This window comes from Plectropomus leopardus, chromosome 10 (assembly GCF_026936395.1).
Source record: "Plectropomus leopardus strain MGB_pleo_1.0 chromosome 10, ASM2693639v1, whole genome shotgun sequence".
Lineage (NCBI taxonomy): Eukaryota > Metazoa > Chordata > Actinopteri > Perciformes > Serranidae > Plectropomus > Plectropomus leopardus.
Window position 1 is genome coordinate 35,311,671 of NC_142185.1, and position 20,222 is coordinate 35,331,892.

The window sequence follows — 20,222 nt, forward strand, 5'->3', positions numbered from 1 at the left end:
CCGGAGCTGCTCACGATGTTCCTCTACCACACCGTCGCCCCGATGGCCCGGGCTGAGGAGATGGACCTCATACACGGACTGGTACGAATCTAAGCAAAGTACAACATAGTACCGATGTTCAGGGGTGGACACCAAACAAGTACATTTACTTAGGTGTTGCACTTAAGTACAGTATTTTTTTTAAGTCAAAGATTAAGTGATGTAAAGCGTTTAACAATATACTTTTTTTTAAGTAACAAAAAACAGACATACTACAAACTTAAAAGCGTGTGTAGCAGAGAACAGGAGAGCTACAATACAGCTGAAGCTCATTACCTAAAATCTGATGTATGCGAGTTAATAAACTCACATCCGTTTTTTCCAAAATTTTCCAAATGCATCACTCTTAAGTCTCAAAGTAAATGTTAATTTTTCCATTACAAAGATGTCATCCATCGCACTGAAACAGTCCATTAATGCAGGTGATCTTTGACATAACCAGCTTTTTTTACTGGCTACCAACTTTATTCTGTTATCGCTAACTCCAAACCCGACACAGGCCTCTGTTGAGGGATGAAAGTGGCGATGCTGCTCAGTGACATTTTCGGTTTTGGATGATAAAAGTGAATCCTGCTCAGACATAAAGTTTATTTCTGTTTCCTCTTCAGTCTTCAGGCCGTGGGGTTAATTTTGTTGTGGCATTTGGAAATTCAGGGAGAGACACGCTGCCATCACATTACTAGCGCCTGTGTTGTTTGAGGCCCAAAGTTGGTTACCATGGATACCATGGTATCTTTGTCTAAATACCATCCTCATCATCTGTCCTCCTCTCTTCCTTTCTTTTAGACTCCTAATGTCCCAAAGGAAGCAGCAGAGCAGCTCCTGCACCTCACACACAGCCTCCGCAAAACAAACGACCCTACAGTGAGTGTGTGTGTGTGTGTGTGTGTGTGTGTGTGTGTGTGTGTGTGTGTGTGTGTGTGTGTGTGTGTGTGTGTGTGTGTGTGTGTGTGTGTGTGATGTAAGTAATTTATTTCTGTACGGGGTGTGTGTCTCCAGGCACAGTCTCTGGCCTCGTCTCTGTCCACCAGACAGCTGCTGAGGATCTGTCGCCGTCTCTCTCAGTACCCCGAGGAGAGCATCGCTCACGCCGTCAATAAGGCCTGTCTGTCCAGGTACACACACATACACACACACACACACACACACACACACACACACACTTACGTCACTTTGTTCTTGTTCGATCAAATTTCTTTGTATTATTTTTTATTGACATCTTGCGTCCGGTGTCTCACATTATTTGTGAGACACGGGATTTTATCTTAATTTTATCCGAACTTTACCCTAGTTTTGTCTTGTTTGGCTTTTTGTATTTTTGTCGTAAAAAATAGGGTTCACTGCACTGCACTGTTTTTTTTTAGCTTATCTTTTCTATTGCCTTTTTAACCTCCTCCCATAAAGATTTCACTTTACTGCATAACCAACCAACACAATGGAATAGTGTCCCCTTCACCTCAGTGCGTACATACAATTATTATTATTATTATTATTATTATTATTATTATTATTATTATTATTATTATTATTATTATTATTATTAATAATAATTTTATTTTATTCTTCTTATTTTTTTAAATTATTATTATTATTATTATTGAGTTTACATTATTATTTTTTAAATTATTATTATTAATATAATTAATTTTTATAATTTTATTTATTTATATTATTTATTTTTATTTGCTGTCTGGTGTGTGTGTGTGTGTGTGTGTGTGTTTAGGTTCCTGCCCAGCCTGGCCCGTGCATCTCTTGAAAAAAGCCTCTCCAACTGCTCCATACAGGACTCACCAGATCCAGCTGAACTCGCTCAGGACTTCAGCTGTAAGTGTCATGTGTCCTTTACGATGTTTCTGAATATATTTCACAGATTTCAGAGTTTTGCACTTTAATCAGCAGATGTTTGACGGCGTCAGATATTGTTTCCTGTGATATCGATGTACGCCACCAGTGAATATGCTGTTATTTGGTATCAATATTTCAAGATGATCATCTGTCAGAAGCATATATAAGAAATTTTGGTTAAACTCAAACTTTTTTGTCTATTTATTATTTTTATAGAGCAATATAAGAAGCAGCAAAAAACAACGATAAAGAAACAAGATCTGCATAGGCAGAAAAAGACAAATCAAATAGATAAAATAAAATAAAGACACATACGCTATGACAGGAGTTGCAGGTTATTGACACATTGATACAGTTAACCGGTTATAACATTAACCATTCAATTCAATTTTCAGATCAGATCAACGATCGGTTGCCAGATTTTCTGAAAGATTTTCTTCCTGTTTGACATATTAAATCTTATCTTCTCCAAATCTGCAATATTTGATAATTCTCTCAGCCACGTATCGAATGTCGGGGACTTTTCAGATTCCCAAAATTGTAGCAGCAATTTTCTCACTAGCAGAGTGGACGAAGAAACTGAGCTCTGTTGTTTCTTAGTAATGTTCAGGAGAAGACTTTGTTAAAGACCCCGAGTGTCTCTCTCTCTCTCACACACACACACACACACACACACACACACACACACACACACACACACACACAGTAATTGTACCTCTTGTATCCTCCAGGTTCAGTAAAAGATGGTATGTTGACCATCGGCCGTGTTTCTGCTCCCGTCTACAAACCCAACGAGAAGATGAAGGTTCCCGACGTTCTCTTCTACGATAATCCTCAGGTAATGAAACACTCACTCACAGCCGGTTATGACTGTCATACCAACATCGGAAAGGCCTCCAAAAGTCCAAAAGCTGCCTAAAATATTGACTCAGGTTTCAGCAAGTACACAAGTTTATGCACCAACTCGATATGTAATTTATTATTCAATTTATTAGTCCTTTAAAGAAGTTTAACCCCTTAGAGCTTGATCAAATTGGTTTGGTTTCTTTCAGAAACGTAGGGTGACGGCAACAAGACACGCGGCCCAAAAATTAGCAAAAAAAAATAGTAAAACAAGTTACGAGAAAGTTACCTTAACGTAAACACGAAGAAAAAAGTTTTTTTTAAAAAGCAGACGAGAAAATGACCTAGAAAAAGTGTTGAAAAATATATGTACTTATTGTATATATTTTATATTTTTCTGTAATACAATTTAAAATATAAAATAAATTTAGTTTTACCCAATTTTTTAGGATATTTTCCAATAATCCTCTCCTCTTTTATAAAACAAATTTTTAGGTAACAGTTTGATGTAATTTGTTGGAAATTTCTTGCCAAGTTGGTCATTTCCTTTTCTTACTCATGCTCTTAAAAGAAAAACCATTTTTCTCAGTTTTCAAAGGGTCAAACAGCTTGTAGAAGTGAAAATCTAAGTTTCCTCGCTCTAATGGACAGTAGACTAAAGGGCAGCACTAGTGTTTCCTTTAAAATGTATTTAAAAAACTGCTCATGCCCTTCCCTAATTCTGTTAAATAACCCAACCTCGTCTAACCCAAATCTGTAACTGCAAGAAGACATCGCACCAATCCCTCTGTGATTGTAAAAGTGGGCTGGAAAAGACATTTATTTCCAGAACATGACCCAGATATTATTACATAAGGGCAAAATCCGGATTAGAAACAATAAAAAAACACTGCTTTTGTTTGTTTTCTCTTAAACTGAGAAAGATCTCTTATTATAATATTCACAGCACTTATGTGAGGTCACACCAACTTCCTGTCAGTCTCACTCCTCTTTCTTCCTTGTTATTATTAATTTGTCCCTGTTTCAGTGTGTGGCGTTATTTCATTATGAGGGGTTTTACTTTTAGTTCTGGTATTAGTCGAGATTTTTCCAGTGAATTCAGCCTCTGTGCTCTCGAATGTAACTGACCTCAGATTGCTGCTTTCGGTGGAATTTATTGGATAAAGCAATCAGATTTTACTTCCTGTCTGTATTTGTGTGTGTGTGCAGCAGGAAAACACAAAGTTATGATTTCTTTTAATGTTTGAGTTTAGGTCGTAGCTGGAGGAAAAAGGTCGCGCCTGCACATGTACAAGTTAATCCAAGAGAGCGTTTAGATCTGGATCTTTTTCAGGTCAAAATGCTTGAGAAGATATATTTATACATATTATTATTATTATTATTATTATTATTATTATTATTATTATTATTATTATTATTATTATTATAACAATGATGATAATAATAATAATTGTAATAATAATAATAGGCTGACGAGCTCCGTGGCGGCAGGCGTGGTTAACCATCTGAACCAGCTCAGGATGATAAAAGAATTGACAGTCAACAATTAAATAAATTACATAGAAAAAAATACACAGGGAAAGAAAAACAGTGATATTAAGGCATTTTTATAAAACATCAAACATATCTAAACTGATACAAACATTATATCTTTATATCAAAATTCATCTTTAAATTAAAATATTTATATTAAAAAACATCATCAGTCCTTATCACCTGCTTTCAAAGTTGCATTAAATTAAGGTTAAGGGAGAACAGAAGTCATCTCCAATAGATATAAAAAGACACTTAAAAAACTGATTCAATTCCAATAAAGGAAAAACGGGCATACTCCAGTAAAGGTGAGAGAGCTGCTGCATGCTAATTATCTTACTGGCTTCTGTGACAATCGTCTGTCCGAAGCTGCAGAAGCCAGTAAGATAATTGGCATGCAGCAGCTCTCTCTCACAAAAGTCTTTGACAGACAAGTTTTGCAGAAGACGCCGTTAATCTCGTCCAGCTCTGACCGCCCACTCTTCGAGGAATTCATCCCTCTGGTGCAGATACAGGCGCTCTAGAGTACAAAAAGGTATAAATTGTCATAATTAATTTATAACTTAATATAATTAGCATGCAAAATTCTTAAGTGCACTGTTTTTGTGGCATTTTAAGACTTTTAATGGTTGGAAATGACTGAAATCACTCCTTTAATTGACATTTCCATGATTTATTACTTTTTTTAATGGTTGATTAATCTCACTCCTTTTATTATTGACACTTTTAGATGACCTTTATTGATAATTTTACTTTAAATTTTGCTGTTGATCAGGATTGCTTTTAAACAAAATTTAGTTGTATGCTGCTATGATGCCGTATATGTGCCTGTTTATTTTATTTTTAATTTGTTTTTTCCCCCCAAGTGCACATCAAATTTCCCCTCGAGGGACGATAGAAGCTCTGCACTCAACTGAACTGATTAAAAATCCCCAAAAAGGGGAAACACACACCTCTTATATTAACAAACTTAGGAGGGTGAAAATGTAGAGACTCTCAAATTTAAAAAAAAAAAAAAAAGCACTCAGAAGTATTTGATCACCTCCTCTTCTCGGAGATCTAACGTGCTCGATGCCGCGTGTCGAAGGTCGAAGTTGGAATCGTTATAATGAAGAGCAAAGGTCATGCAGAATCACTACAGCACACACCTTAAATCTATAAACGGATAGAAACTGACGTCATGTTTTTTAAGAGTCAGGCAGGATGGAAGCAGTTTAAAGTCAGTATTTTGGGGTTTTTCCAGTTTTGTAACTTTCAGGCACCAAAATTACGCCCGTCACCCCCGCTTTATGCAGCGATTGTCCAAGTGTGCACACTGTGGGTGGGAAAACGGGCAGAGCTCCAAGCACTCGGCGAAATCTTTTCCTACTTTTGTCACTGAACATGTTCAGCGCTGAAGTGCGCTCGCCTCGCCTCGGCGCTGGCAGCGATCAGAGTCAGTGTGCTTTTAGAAAAACACACAGGAGGAAAGCAGCTGAAATCAAGTTCTCATCGACCGCCACTTTAAAAGGCTCTGCCCACACCATCCTGTTTAAAATGCAGATTTAACTTCTGATATTTAATATGCATTAAAGGGATACTTTGCCAATTTTCGACCGGTTTTGTATCAAAAATTATGTGGGTAGTACGTGCAGATGAACTGCGGTTAACTTTTACTCCATTGATGGACGATGTAAATTGATGCAAAGCACGTCATTTGGTGGAGTTTCGCCGGCTCTCAGTCTGTTGCCAAAACTGCAGGCTGTACTTCTGTCAACTTGTATTGCCCGCCACCCATACCACCACCACGAACACAAAGAGTAAACAGGAGATTTGATTTGATTTGATTTGATTTGATTTGATTTTTTTATTTTTTTTTTTTTATTTTATTTTATTTATTTATTTAAACAGGGAAGGCCATTGAGAGCAAGTTCTTTTACAAGGATGCCCTGATTACATTATCCTGAAAATGTAATGACATTTGCTCTTGACTTGATTAAAAAAAAAAAAAAAAAAAGTAGGTAGTGACTTGATCAATAATGTAATAAAAAGTTTTTCCCATTGCACCTTACTACATTATTGGGAAATTATCACACAAAGTGATTAAATTTTGCCTTGTCTGGAAATAAATCATCAGAGGTGTAAAAAGTCTTAAAAGTGCTAAAAAGATTTAAAGCAGTGGCTCTCACAGTGTTTTGGTCCGCTCCTCCTTAAACTACAAAATTTGTGATTGGACCATGTGATTTTTTTTTTATGACCTTATTGGTCAAGTTATTACATTGTTGAGTTTTATTACGTTTTCAATCAGATAAAGTGCAAATTTTGTTAAATGTTCAGGGAATTATTACATGAATTGAAGCTACCAGCAGTTTTTGATCTTTTTTTGGCTTTTGCTCACAAAAGATTTGGATAAAGTAACACTCCCATGTGAAGGAGATATCAGATGATTCCAGGTGAAACGTTTCTATATTTTGTTTCCAGAGATGTCTCATGTGTTAATGTCCAGGGAGGAAGCAGCTGAGGAAATGACACGCTGACGTCCCGTGGCGTTACTGATGGCGCCATGTGACCCAGATTTCTCTTTCCCACTCTCTTTCCCTCTGTCCTCATTCTGCCCTTTTTTTTCTTCGGCCTGCTTGTGTTGGAGACTGAAATAAGACTGGGAGAGGCTGAGATAGGATGAAGATGCCCTACTTTTTCAATGACCTGTTTTCTGTCTTCAGAGTTGTGAAAAGCGCAGAGAGAAGAGGGGAGGAGGAAACAAACCTCCAAATCTTCGATATGTGTTTTTAAGATTAATTTGATCCTAGAAAAGGAGCAACTGTACTTTTTTGTCATGATTTTTGTGAAATGCAGTTCACCACAATACCCGACATGTGTCCATAAAACAAAAGTCTGTTTGTTGTTTGAATCTCTGCAGCACATGAGGGTGATGGAGGACATGCTGAAGGACTTTCTGTTGGGAGAGCACCTCCTCTTGGTGGGAAACCAGGTGAGTGACATAATATAACAGTAATAAACAAAAATATTAGGTGCAAAATACTGTAACTACCTGCTGTACTTAAAAGTACAGTTCAACCCAATATCAAAAATGCATATTTTACCTTTAAAAAAAAAAAAAGTATATTAGGTATCATCTTAATAATTATGTTAAGACAGGGCTTCATACTAACTGCTTTTTAAGGTCTAAAATATATAATCAGCTACTGAAAATGCTATCCAAACAGTTACTAGACAGGCTTTCATTAACCCTCAAATTGCACAAATTGAAATAGCAAATATAAAATACACCCACAATACACAATGGAAACACATCTGTTAAAAAAGCAAACATTTGTTGCAAAAAAAGTTTTCACGCTCACATGAGGTGATATTTTAGGTGCTTCAAAAAAACATTCACAAAACTGTAAATGGAAACACTTTTTCCACTTTTATAGGTCACATGACATTCTCAGGCATGATGCAGCAGGAGCTACGAGAGCTGTTATCGCATCACGTAACTTTTCTAAAATTGAGCGGATCATCTGGAGGTTTTGAATCCACAATTACTCTGTGAAATCGTGGACTATCAGCTCCCAGAAATCTCTCATACGGGACCGCTCCCACGTTTTGTTTTTTTTTTGCAGACCCCACAGTACACCTGGGATCATTTCTGAAGGAGACTTGCGTTTTCTATATTTTTCACTGAGTACGCGTCACTCATGTAATGAGCCCTTCACAAGATGGAATAAATAATATTTTATGGCGCCACAAGCCGAGTGTCATCTAGTTGCATCATATTGGAGAGAAAGCAGACATCTCTACGGCCGATTTCTCCAACACTGGGTCACTCACACCGAAACCATCTAGACTGATGTATAGCACTACAGGTGATAATAACAATAATAACAATAAACTTTATTTATAGAGACAAGGAATGCAGCTCAAAGTGCTTCACAATAAAAGAAGTGCAACAGAAAAAAAACAGCAATATACAATCATAAGACGTGATGAGAAACGAGATAAAAAAATCCAAGTAAAAGGTACAGAGAGCAGTTTGAACGGTTCAAATAGCAGAATTGACATAAAATAGTATATAAAAGAGTTAATTAAAAGCCAGACTAACTAAATAGGTTTTCAGTTGTTGAAAAATGTTCTCCTCTCTGGAGAAGCGAGCTCTGCCGCTCTGCCTATTTTCTTGTGCGAATGATTGTGTGTATTTAAAAACCCAGCAGAGGATCTGAGAGCTCGCGAGGGATTATAAAACAACAGTCTGCAGTGTAGGCCGGTCCCAAACCATTAAGAGCTTTAAAAACAGTTAAAAGAATCTTCAGATCTTTTCTAAAAGATACTGGGAACCAGTGGAGTGAGGCTAAAACCGCGTTAATGTGCTCAGTCTTCCTTGCTTTTGTTAAAAGTCTAGCTGCTTAATTCTGAATAAGCTGGAGTTTCTCTGTTGACTGTTTCGGGAGGCCAGTTGAAGAGCATTTCAGTAGTGTCATCGGTTTGAAATAAAAGCACGGATACGTTTTTCAGCGTCTTGGTGGGATAAGAACGGCAGTACCTGTAAGAGGAAACATGTGTTTCTTATTTTGGGGTAAACTGTCCCTTTAAAAATCCTCGGCACCCAGAAAAGCAGCGCTGTGAGAGTGGCGTGATCCCACTTTGGTGTGAATTAAGCGAGCGCAGACTCGTGTGGGGGGGTCTGTTTCATTTTTGCTGCAGTGGGTCTCAGTGAATTAGGCCACGCATGTCAGAGTTATGAAACTGGCTCTTTGCACCCTGATGTCACCCTCCACACCCGCTCACAGCTCGCTGGAGGCTCGAGGAAGCATGCAGCACCTCCTCGGGGACGCTGCGCCCCCAGTCAGGTCCGAATGGGAGAGGTTAACCCTTTAACAGTCACACTACGAAATACCTTACCAAAAATTATACAACGTTATAGACCGTAGAACACGTTCAAAAAAATAATCAGTAAATTAATTTAAAAAAACATTTGCCTTGGGGTGCCTGGTTGCTCAGTGCATGAGGCCGCAGGTTCGATTCCAGCCTCGGCCCTTTGCTGCATCTCTCTCTCTCTCCTCCTTTCACACTACTGCTGTCCTGTCAATTAAAGACAAAAAAAATTCCCCCAAAAAAATCTTTAAAAAAAGCACAATGCAGTGTAAAAAGTGCAAGAATAAAAGTAATGCAATAGAAATCTGAAAATAAAAATGTCATACAATAAACATATAAAAAAGTAAGAAAGAATAAATCGATGCAAATGAAAACAAAAACCCTAACCCTAACCCTAACGAAAATAAAATTAAATGAACAAACAAAACAAATATAAAAAATAAACATACAAAATAAATACAAAAAATAATGAATGTAGTGAAAAAAATATGTTTATAATGTATGGTAGATAAACAAAAATAGAATTTAATAGAATTACAGTAAAATCTAAATACTAAAATGCATTGTATAAAAACCATATATATATATATATCAAGCAATTTGCAAAAAAATGTCGACCGTGTGGTTATGATGCCTGTTTGAAAGGAAGACGAGTGAAAGTGGACATGGTCGTTGTCTCTGTGTGTTTGTGTGTGTCTGTGTGTGTCTGTGTGTGTGTGTGTGTGTGTGTGTCTGCATTAGTGTTTATGTGTGAGAGAGCGACTAAGTGAAAAAAGCTAACTGCAGATCAGAGTGCACGAGCATGCACGGGGCGACGCTGAGGCTTTAGGAGCTGTCAGAGCGGCTCGCTGCACGTGTCACAGACTGGCAGAGGGAGTCAGCAGCCGTCCAGCAGAGACGGGCTCTGTGGGAAGCCGGTGGGAGTCCCACAGAGCGTCTCCCTGTCAGAACGGAGCTGCGTCAAAACTCAGGGACACACTCTCAGCGCTGCCTCTCTGCACGCCGAACACACACCTCTTTATCTCCCTTTACAGCCACTGAAACGCAGTCGGTGCTTTAAGGTGAAGTCCATGAAGTTATGCTGGTTGCTGAGTGTTTTTGTTTCCTTCTTCAGGGCGTGGGGAAGAATAAAATAGTGGACCGATTTCTGCACCTTCTGAACAGGCCCAGAGAATACCTGCAGCTCCACAGGTGAGGAGGATCGACGTGATATTTCAGCTTGAAAATCTAGTGTTTTATCTGAACTTATTTACGCTAAAAAGTCAAGGAACTACATGATCTAAACGACGGCCTGATCAGCATGTGCATCTGGGTGCCTGTAGGTTAGCCGGTAGAGCAGGCACACTTTTCTGTAAAATAATGGCAAAATAAGTCAAAAAATAATCTTAAAAAATAAAATAAACATCAACATGTACATGGGTGTGTTTTAATGCCACCGTGCCGGAAATAGCCAAAGCTGATAGCATTATGTTTTCAGGTTCTTATCTGTCTTTATGTCCCATTCTCATGAACACGATATCTCATGAAGCCGTTTTTTTCCAAATTTAGCACAAACGTCCACTTAGACTCAAAGATAAACTGATTAGATTTTGGTGCTCACAGGTCAAAGGTTATGGTCACTGTGAACTTGTATGTGTCAATCTTGTGAAAGCGATATCTCAAGAAAACCTTGATGTTTTTTTTTGATTGAATTTTGGTGGTCAAAGGTCAACTGTGACATCATAAGGTTCTGCAAAAACCCTTTTCTGGCCATTACTCATCATCATATCTCAGAAACAGAGGCTAGGCAGAGCAATAAAATATAAAACATATGGAAAGATAGAGATTTACAATAAAAAAGTAAAGATATAAAAGGTAAAGTTAATTACCAAATGATTCAGTTTTTTTCACAAATTTAAGTAGTAGATGCTGAATTGCTGACACTAATCTTGAGTGTCCACCATGAATATCTTTTAAAAAGGAGGTACTTTTCAATTCTGACTTTTGGATTCATATGTCAAGTTTTCCTCGTCTTGGTCAACAAATAGCTCACAAGTTCATTATTCAGTATTACTCTGGGAAAGTTTTATTATTTTTGTGCATTAAAAGTTCACATACTCGATGGTATTAGTTCCTAAAACAGTCCTGTAGGTGCTGTGGTTGGCAGCTAATGATGCTTTTCAGGAGTAATCATTGCGTCTGCTTCTTTTAAGTACTTGCAGTTTTCCAGCAGGAGAAACAGAGCGACCCAATTTAAAGGAGTCGAGAGCAGCCAGCGTTTTCTCTCACTACCCTGCCAGCCTTGGCCTCCTCATCAAAGGGTGTCAAAAACTATTTCGGTCCTCAGTAAATTAGGCCATCCTTCAGCAGAACAAGGACTTCACATGCTCATATTAAAGACAAACCATTTAAAGAAGTCCTCTGCTTCACGGCTTCTATAAATACTCGCAGGATCACACCTCGGGAAAATGAGGTCATCCATAGATCGATGTGTTGTGTGCTGTCAAATTGGCCCGCTGTTGAGTGTAGCTGAGATCAATCGGAGGCGGAGACGGACGCGGTATCGATCCTGGCGCTAATAAGGAGGAGGTGTTTTGTGTGTCAGGGACTCGGTGATGGGAGAAATCAGCGGTGCCAGAAATATTCCGATACTTTACTTAGGTTAGAGCACTAATACCACACTGTGGAAATACTCTGTTACAAGTAAAACTCCTGTATAAAAAAATGCTACTTTATTAAAGTTTTTAAAAGAAAAACCTTTAAGAAAAAATGACACACTACAAAAGCTAAGTTTAAGTAACTAAGTAACACCCCAAACTCAAAATTATATAAAAAAAAGAAAAGGAGAAAAGAAAGCATTTAATAATTCTAGATTATAAATTAAACGTTAAGATTATAATTTTTTTTAATGAAAAAAAAACAACAAAATTAAAAATTATTACAGAAAAACAACAACCCTTAAAACTATTAAAAAAGACACCCCCCAGCAAGAAATTATTATCAAAAGTACAATATTTCCTTCAGAGATGCTGAGGAGTAGAAGTATAAAGTAGCATTAAAGGGAAATACTACAAAAATGCAAGTACCTCAAATTCATCCTTAAGTAGAGTACTTGAGTAAATGTACTCAGTTATATTCCACGCTGGGAAAACGGCATCAAACAGGATGCCAATAAAAAGTCATTCAACCTGAAGTGCTGCATGATCAGCTCAGTCACATTGTTGTGGGCCATATGATTCATTCAAGCCTCGACAGTGGATCCACACGTAGAAGCAAACCAGTGTCTCTTCTCCGTGTGTTTAGTTTGTCAAAGTCTTGTGAAAGTCGAAGTGGAGCCGAGCTCCGATGTGGCCTGGTTAGGTTCTGTAGCAGCAGCTAATATTAGAGCAGGGCCGAGGCAGGAAGATCTGTGCGTGTGGCTTTTGGGAGCCTGCGACTGAAAGCCTACAGAGATGTGGCTCAGAAAAGCAAGAGAGATGCAGGCGGCCAGGAAGGAAAGTAGGACAGCTCCTGGGTCACACTGTGAGGTATGAAGGAGAGGAGCTGCAGGGAGGCGCTAGTAGGTGGGTTGAAGAGAGAGATGTTCAGAGAAAGAGGGAGAGATAATTTTGGATGCCACATGGGATTCAAAGTTGTAATGTAGATGTGTATGTTTGTATTGCTGGCCTGTTGAACTGAAGCCCGGTGTTACTGACACCCTTTGTCACTGGTCTGCATCTTCACAGATCAAATGGTGTTCAGGTAACAAAAAAACTGCACAGAAACCAGACAGGTACATGAAATAAAGAGATCTGTTCAGTGAAACCACCTCTGGAGCTCCATAAGGCCTCTGTGACAGCACAGTATGTCAGTGATATTCAGCTTACGGCCCACAGGCCAAATCTGGCCCCCAGTAGGGTGCTGGGTTGTCCCCCAAATATTTTCTGATTCACAATTAACAGAAAGTGATTCACTTTGGGATTTTTTTGTACTTTTAGTAAACATAAGGTGCAAGAGTGTGTAAAATAGCACCAAAATAGAGCTTATTTATCAAAAAAAGTGCCAGCGGAGGATCCCACGACCCCCCAGCATCAATCCTGTGTTTTGCTTCTTCAGAGACACGACGGTCCAGACTCTGACGCTGCAGCCTTCAGTCCGAGACGGCATCATCATGTACGAGGACTCTCCTCTGGTCCGTTAGTAACACACAAACACACATTTCCTTTGTCTACAGGGTCATGTCTTTCGCATATGTTGTAGCTATTTTAAAATAGTTTGGCACCAGCCAAGATTTCACACCCAATTAATAAAATATGGTTTGAAATGCGCGTTTTCTTTAAAATCACCCAAAATGTTTGAGAAAAAATAAAATCACCAAAAATGTTTACAGAAAAAATGGCTTAAAAATTGCCTGAAATTTTAAAGAGTTTTTGTTTTTTTTTAATTGTCAAAACTTTTACATTTTACAGATTTTAATTTTTACAGTATTTTTTAAAATTATCAACAAAAATTTAAAGAAAAATAAATTGCCCAAATTGTAAAATTGGCGGCAAAATAAATACAAGCCAAAATTTAAAAAACAAAAGTACCCCAAAAATTATTTGACATGCCTCCCCCTTTTTGCACAACCCCCTCCCCTCTCAGAAATAACAAAGAGTCCCTAAGTTATATATTTATATTTAGTTCTAATCCTGTTCTGACTTAATTATTTTTTAAATAATATGTATTTATAAAATCTATCATATAGCAATGAAAAAGAACCAATGAGGAGTATGGATGGTCTTTTCAGAAAATGTTTAGTCTTTAAAATTTGGCTCAAAGTCATGGAAATGTATTCGTGAAAATGTGTAATGACATTGAACTCATCAAGTGACCTGCTGAGATCCGTGAGGGCGGCTTCAATGTAAAAACAGTCAAATGATGAGATGGATCATCAGGTCACGTTTATCACCAAAACTGTAACGGCTCTTTGTAATGTGCATGTTGTTTCCTCTCAATCAAAAGAGGCTCAGAAGATCTTTTTATAGCACATTTTTACACAGATGTGTGTGTGTGTGTGTGTGTGTGTGTGTGTGTGTTTGTTTGTTTGTCCAGGTGAAGGCAGTGAAACATGGAAACATACTAGTGATCGACGAGGCCGACAAAGCTCCCACTAATGTCACCTGCATCCTCAAAACCCTGGTGGAGAGCGGAGAGATGATCCTGGCTGATGGACGCAGGATCATCTCGGGTAAACACACACAGACACACACATTATGCACACGCACACGCAGGGTTTAACACCTTTGACAGTTCGACATGTCCCAGACACAGAAGCAGGACCATTAAACGGACAAGTTGAGGATTGGATGTCCAAGAAGACAAACGCGAGTAAAACATCACATGCAGGCCACTAAAGGAGGCTTAGGATAAAAGCCTTAATGGACAGGTACCAGTAGATTTTTGGATCACGCCTGGCCGTAAACGTGTATATTGTCCAGGTCGTCCCACGTAATCGCAGTAGTTGCCGACAGCTTCTCCATTCCTGAGAGGTTCTTCCTCCCAGAGGAATATAAACACAACCTCGAGACTTCATAAACACAAACTTACAGCTGCGATGCTATCAGGACCGGAGAGGCGTGTGTGAGATTCGGTCGCTCAAAACTTAAGAATTAAAAGAGGCAGAAACACATGCAGAGACAGGAAGTATGACAACATGTTTAGGTGTGTTATGTGATGTTAACTACGACTGTGTCTCCTCCAAAGATCCATGTGAGGCTGAAGGGAGGACCAACACCATCGTCATGCACCCAGACTTCAGGATGTTGGTCCTGGCTAACCGACCTGGTTTCCCTTTCCTGGGCAATGACTTTTTTGGAGCTCTAGGTACACAAACACACACATACACAACACCCACAACCTGCAGCAGGGGACAAATAATCTTTTCCTTTACGTAACAAACTAAACTAAGCCGCTCAGATACATTAGGGGAGGAAATTGGGACTTGCATGGTTCTGTTGTCGAGCTGATCTAATAGTTCTCTGCCCTTCTGTATCAAAATAAAAGAAGATAATCTGTTGTTGTCGTGGCTCCACAAACAACAAAATTTAGATGTAGGATATCTAAAGAAGAGCCTGTTCCAAGAAGCAGCAGGAAGATAGTAAAGGTGGCAGAAAATGAGGTAGAGATGGGTAATGGCATCCTGCAAAGGTCCCCAGACTCAAACCGTGGTTTATTCTGCAGCTTGAACCCTAATGACACCAGGGTTATTCAACTCCCTTTTCATAGGGGCCACTTTTGCAAAATAACTGTAGGCCAGGGGCCAGTCGCGGCAGCCCCATACACGTTTCTGGGATTTTAGGACATGTCTAGGATTTTAGTTGGTTTCTCAGATTTTAGGACATTCCTAGGATGTTAGGAGTTTTTGGATATCATAAAGTTTATAGGACTTTGGGACATTTCTATGATAAGAGGACTTTTCTAGTATTTCAGGACTTTCTTGGATTTTAGTATGTTAAGTGGATGTTTGTTGTTGTTTAGTTTGTTTGATTTCTCATATAATCTCTTTTTGGTTTTTAAAGTTTAAAAGTAAGTATATTTTCTTAAAATGAATAACAATTGAATGACAGAGATTTCTAGGATGTTAGGACTTTCAGGATTTTAGGACATTTTTATGATTATAGCTATTCTAGGGTATTTTTTGTAGGATTTTAGGGCACTTTTTTAGGATTTTAGGACATTAGGGGCTTAGCTAGGACATGTGTTGGGGAGTGTGTGGGATCCACTGGCACTTTTTATGATAAATAAGCTCTTATTTTGATGCTGTTTTATGCTCTCTGAAATCTTGTGTATACTTAAAATCTCAGTGTAAATCACTCTATTTCTTTTGTGAATTAGAAATGAAAAATACAAAGAGTTATGAGAAATTGAGCAACTGTAGGAAACAATGACTTGTTATTGTCCTTTGAACAGGTGATATTTTTAGCTGCCATGCAGTGGACAATCCAAAACCCCAGGCAGAGCTGGCAATGCTGAAACAGTACGGCCCCGACGTTCCCGATGCTACGCTGCAGAAACTGGTGGCTGCCTTTGGAGAGTTGCGGTCGATGGCCGACCAGGGCACCATCACCTACCCCTACTCCACCCGCGAGGTGGTCAACATCGTCAAACACCTCCAGGTATAAAGATTAACGAAAACATGCACACACGATACAACAGCGCAACACTGCTTTTGTTTTCTCAGATTTGGTCTCAGACTGTTTGTCATCAATAATACAGAAAGATTGTGTGACCTTAATCCCGCATTGTTAAATGTTTTAATAATGCAAAAGAGCGTCCTCGCAACCAGCTGTGACACAGAGGGAGACCCTGTTCCTGCGTCGGTCCAGACTAACGAGAACACACACACCTCCGCACACACTGCATACACTGTTACATAAGAATGGCTGTGTGATCTGCAGTTTTTAGAGGGGGTTTCTGCACTGACCCTTGGATGGTTGTGCAAAAAAATAACTGTAATGGAAGGCAGGAGTTCTGGTGGCAGCTGTTTCTGAGTGGCCTCACTTCAAGGAGGAGGAAAGGCAGCTATTGTAGAGAAGGGTGTGGTGCAACAATTGTTAACTATCAGACCGTCTCTTCTGGAAGGCATTTATAATAAGAATTTATCACTCATTTAAGCTTTTCCCTCCCTCCACCCACCCACTCCATTTTTAAAGATAGGTTTTGAATATACCTGAAAAAAAGTTGATTTGTGTCAAGTTACAACATTCCACCCATTCATTTAAATGGGAAAACTTAAAATATTTCCAAAAGTTCGAATGTAATGAAAAAGTACATACAAGCAACGATGTCCTAATTAAGCTGAATATTTAATGTTTGAATGGAGTTTCTACGTTGAAGTATGTTAAAGAAGTCACCTTCAACGACCCATGTCAATTTTCAAAAACTTTCAAGGCCTTGATTTTCCCCTGCAATCAAAGACCTTCAAGGATTTCAAGGACCTCTGGGATCAAAGGGAAGATGGAATGAATGGAGTGATGATGTCATACAATGAGAATTGGAATGGATCTATGATGTCATAAAAGGACCAATGGAATGGATCTATGATGTCATAAAAGGACCATTGGAATGGATGCATGAAGTCCAAGGGATTAATGGAATGGATTTATTATGTCATAAAGGGACTGATGGAACGGCTCTCACGCAGAGGTCATTAATACCAGTCCAATCGCGATATATTTTCAGTGCATTTTGGGTTTTCAACAGACAGGCAGTCTACCAGCACTCGGGTCGAACAGGTCAACAAACCAACTTCAACAGACAACAGACATTTTCCTATTTCCAGTTCTTCACCCACGGCAGTTTACCACCAGCATTGCAATGGAGAGAAATCTACAAACAAGCCAGGGCAGTTATCCGGTATATTCAACATCTACTCCATTCTCCCCCTATGTACAGTCCTGTCCTGTTAATGTCCGGCTGATTTCCATGGAGGAAATGGTCTACATTGACCACATCATTGCCACATTAACAGACAGAGTGCAGCAGGTCGAGAAAGCTCTGGATGAAAGAACGAGAGGTTTTGCTCATGCAATAAACCAAAATTCTCAAGTCATCACCAGACAGGAGTCAGAAATATCCCGGCTCAAGACAACTGTCCTTCTCCCAGAGAAGAAGATGGAGGATGCACGAAGTCTTTGCAGGCAGGAGCCAGAGAAAGAAAGACTTCCAGACCAACACAACCAGGTCAATCAGGAGGAAGTGGAGAACCAGCTGTCTGAATACAGGAAGAAGATGGCTTACTTGGAGAAACTTGTCAACAAGAGAGATACTGAAATCCTGAATATCCAACAGGAGAAGAAGGTACTCTCTGACAAACTCACTGCGACCACCAAGGAGTTCAGCAAGAGAGACAAGGAAATCCTGGACCTCAGAAAGGAACTTAAGGCACTCTCTAATAACCAAACAGAGGCCAAAAAGGACCTAGACAAGAGGGACTCTGAAATCCTGACTCTCCAACAGGAAAAGGACATTCTCTCCAACAAATTGGAAGACACCAAAAACGACCTGATCAGCAAGGAAGCTGCACTCCTCCAGAGCGAAGACGCCTGGCAGGCTAAATATACTGCTCTGGAGGATAAATTCAAGCAAAGCCTGGCTGATAACGAGGCAAAAATAAGAACGATGGAGGACAAGAAGAAAAACCTGGACGTGACATATAGAAAGGCACTTAATGCCAAAACAGAGAGCATGGCAGTGCAGCAGAACGAGTACAGGAGTAACCTGGACCTTATGGAGAATCAGTACCACCAACTGAACTCCGAACTCCTGACTCGTGGCAAAGAGAATGACGAGGTCTCTCGAAAACTCCAACAGACTGCAGAAGAGCTCGACCAAAAAAAGGCTGAGCTATGCAACCTTGAAAGACACTGGGAGGCCAAGTACGCAGAACTGAAGGAGTTTAGCGACAACATAGCTGAAACACTCAAGACCTATGAATCAAAAGAAGTACAGCTACAGACCGAGAAGGATGAGCTGGAAGATATATGTCTGTCGCTCAACAAAAAGAAGAGACGCCTCCTGTTCTTCCGCAACAGGCCGTCAGATGACAGACAGGCCGAGTTGCAGAAAATGAAGGACAAAAGGAGCGTGAAAGAGATGAAGAAGGCAGCAGAAAAGAGTGTCTGCGATAGTCAGGTGGAGGGGGAGGAGGCAGCTGGTTGTTCCAGCTGGACCGTTGATGATCGTCCTCCCCCCTATAACCCAGACTGGACAGCTGATTCTCGCCCTGCCTACATTATCCCGGACTGGGCAATTAATACAGGTCCTTCTGCTCCTCCCTTTGAACCCTCTGACGAAGAACAACAACTTTATTTCGTCAACAGCGCCCACCAACCCCCCCCTGACCCGGAGGCTCAGTGATTAGTGATTAGCACTGCAGCCTCACAGAGACAGATAGACCTCCACCCGTCTGTGACAGACAGGTGGAGGTTTATCTGTCAAACGGACAGAGTGGTGCTGAGGTTCCCCCACTTCAGCCACATGAAAAAAAAATGGACACTAAATTATTCCCAAATTATCGGTCACATGGATGTTCAAGTAAATGTTCAAAACACAAACATTGGACATTGTGAACTTCTGTGTGACTAATTGTTTGGCAATAATTTGCTCATTTTGTGGGTTTTCTCCTGGTGCTCAGGTTCCCACATTTCAACCACATATGATAATCAGAATCATTGGACACTAAATTATCCCAAATGTCAATCACAAGGATGTTCAAAACATAAAAATTCTGAACTTTCATGTGACTATTGGGGATAATTTATTCATAGATTTTTTTTATTTTTATATATATATATAAATTTATATTTTTAAATATTATATATATACGTATGTATATATTTATAACCCCACAAAACAATCATGTTAAAATGAATTAATACAATTATTAATAATAATATAATAATAAAATAATAATTAGATTTATTGTTTCTGCGTCACTGAATAAAAACATGCAGTATAAATGAAATTAAGTATAAGTTATGGTAGCTTAGAAAGAAATGTACCAGTTTATGTTTGAAACAAAGTGGCTTGATTTCTTCAAAAGTTTGTAATAATGCATTAACGCAGTTTCATTTTAATGCTTTTAATGCTCTTTTTTTTGACGTGTGATTAACACACACACACACATTCTGTAATTATGACCCTCAACCCGCCCTGTAGTTTGGGAAATCTGGAGGTTATGCATTAGTAACGTTGAGGATAGTTGCAGAAACAAACCGGTGTCCAATCTGCCCCAAACTTCTCAAGCTTGATAGGAGTCCCGCCCTGAACACACCTGCATGGCTAAATTGAGTTATAGTAATAGCGTCACCTACTGGCAGCAGACAGTTACATGTTTTAGATTTTGATGTGCAACTCTTTACAGGTTGACCAAATTCAACTCAAAGTTGGTATGAAAAGCCTTAAGGCCTTAATGATGCCTCGTTGTGAAGAATATAGTTTTCCTCAAAATCTGTTGCCATGGTGATGCAGAATTTGCCGCCAAACAGCAAGTTGTCGTAACTTCACTTGGCATGGACTGACTTGCCCCAAATTTCCCACATTTAATCAGGCTGCAGGCCTGAACACACAAATATGTTACCTTTTGTACCCACTGCGCCACCTACTGG

General features: G+C 39.3%; 2 protein-coding genes across 2 annotated transcripts in view; both read left to right on the plus strand.

Moving 5' to 3' along the window:
* vwa8 (von Willebrand factor A domain containing 8) overlaps positions 1 to 20,222 on the plus strand; it is a 96,605-nt gene that overhangs the window by 26,181 nt on the left and 50,202 nt on the right. The window contains exons 15-25 of the mRNA XM_088083742.1: positions 1 to 81; positions 826 to 903; positions 1,039 to 1,154; positions 1,763 to 1,863; positions 2,616 to 2,722; positions 7,160 to 7,231; positions 10,229 to 10,305; positions 13,189 to 13,264; positions 14,167 to 14,302; positions 14,818 to 14,937; positions 16,024 to 16,229. The exon at positions 1 to 81 is cut by the window's left edge and continues 109 nt beyond it. Coding sequence (XP_087939868.1) covers positions 1 to 81; positions 826 to 903; positions 1,039 to 1,154; positions 1,763 to 1,863; positions 2,616 to 2,722; positions 7,160 to 7,231; positions 10,229 to 10,305; positions 13,189 to 13,264; positions 14,167 to 14,302; positions 14,818 to 14,937; positions 16,024 to 16,229 — 1,170 coding nt within the window. The remainder of the gene's footprint in view (positions 82 to 825; positions 904 to 1,038; positions 1,155 to 1,762; positions 1,864 to 2,615; positions 2,723 to 7,159; positions 7,232 to 10,228; positions 10,306 to 13,188; positions 13,265 to 14,166; positions 14,303 to 14,817; positions 14,938 to 16,023; positions 16,230 to 20,222) is intronic.
* On the plus strand, positions 16,244 to 18,972 carry LOC148188600 (uncharacterized). Its single transcript, XM_088083852.1, has one exon. The coding sequence runs from the start codon at positions 17,431 to 17,433 to the stop codon at positions 18,970 to 18,972; it is 1,542 nt and encodes a 513-aa protein (XP_087939978.1). The 5' UTR covers positions 16,244 to 17,430.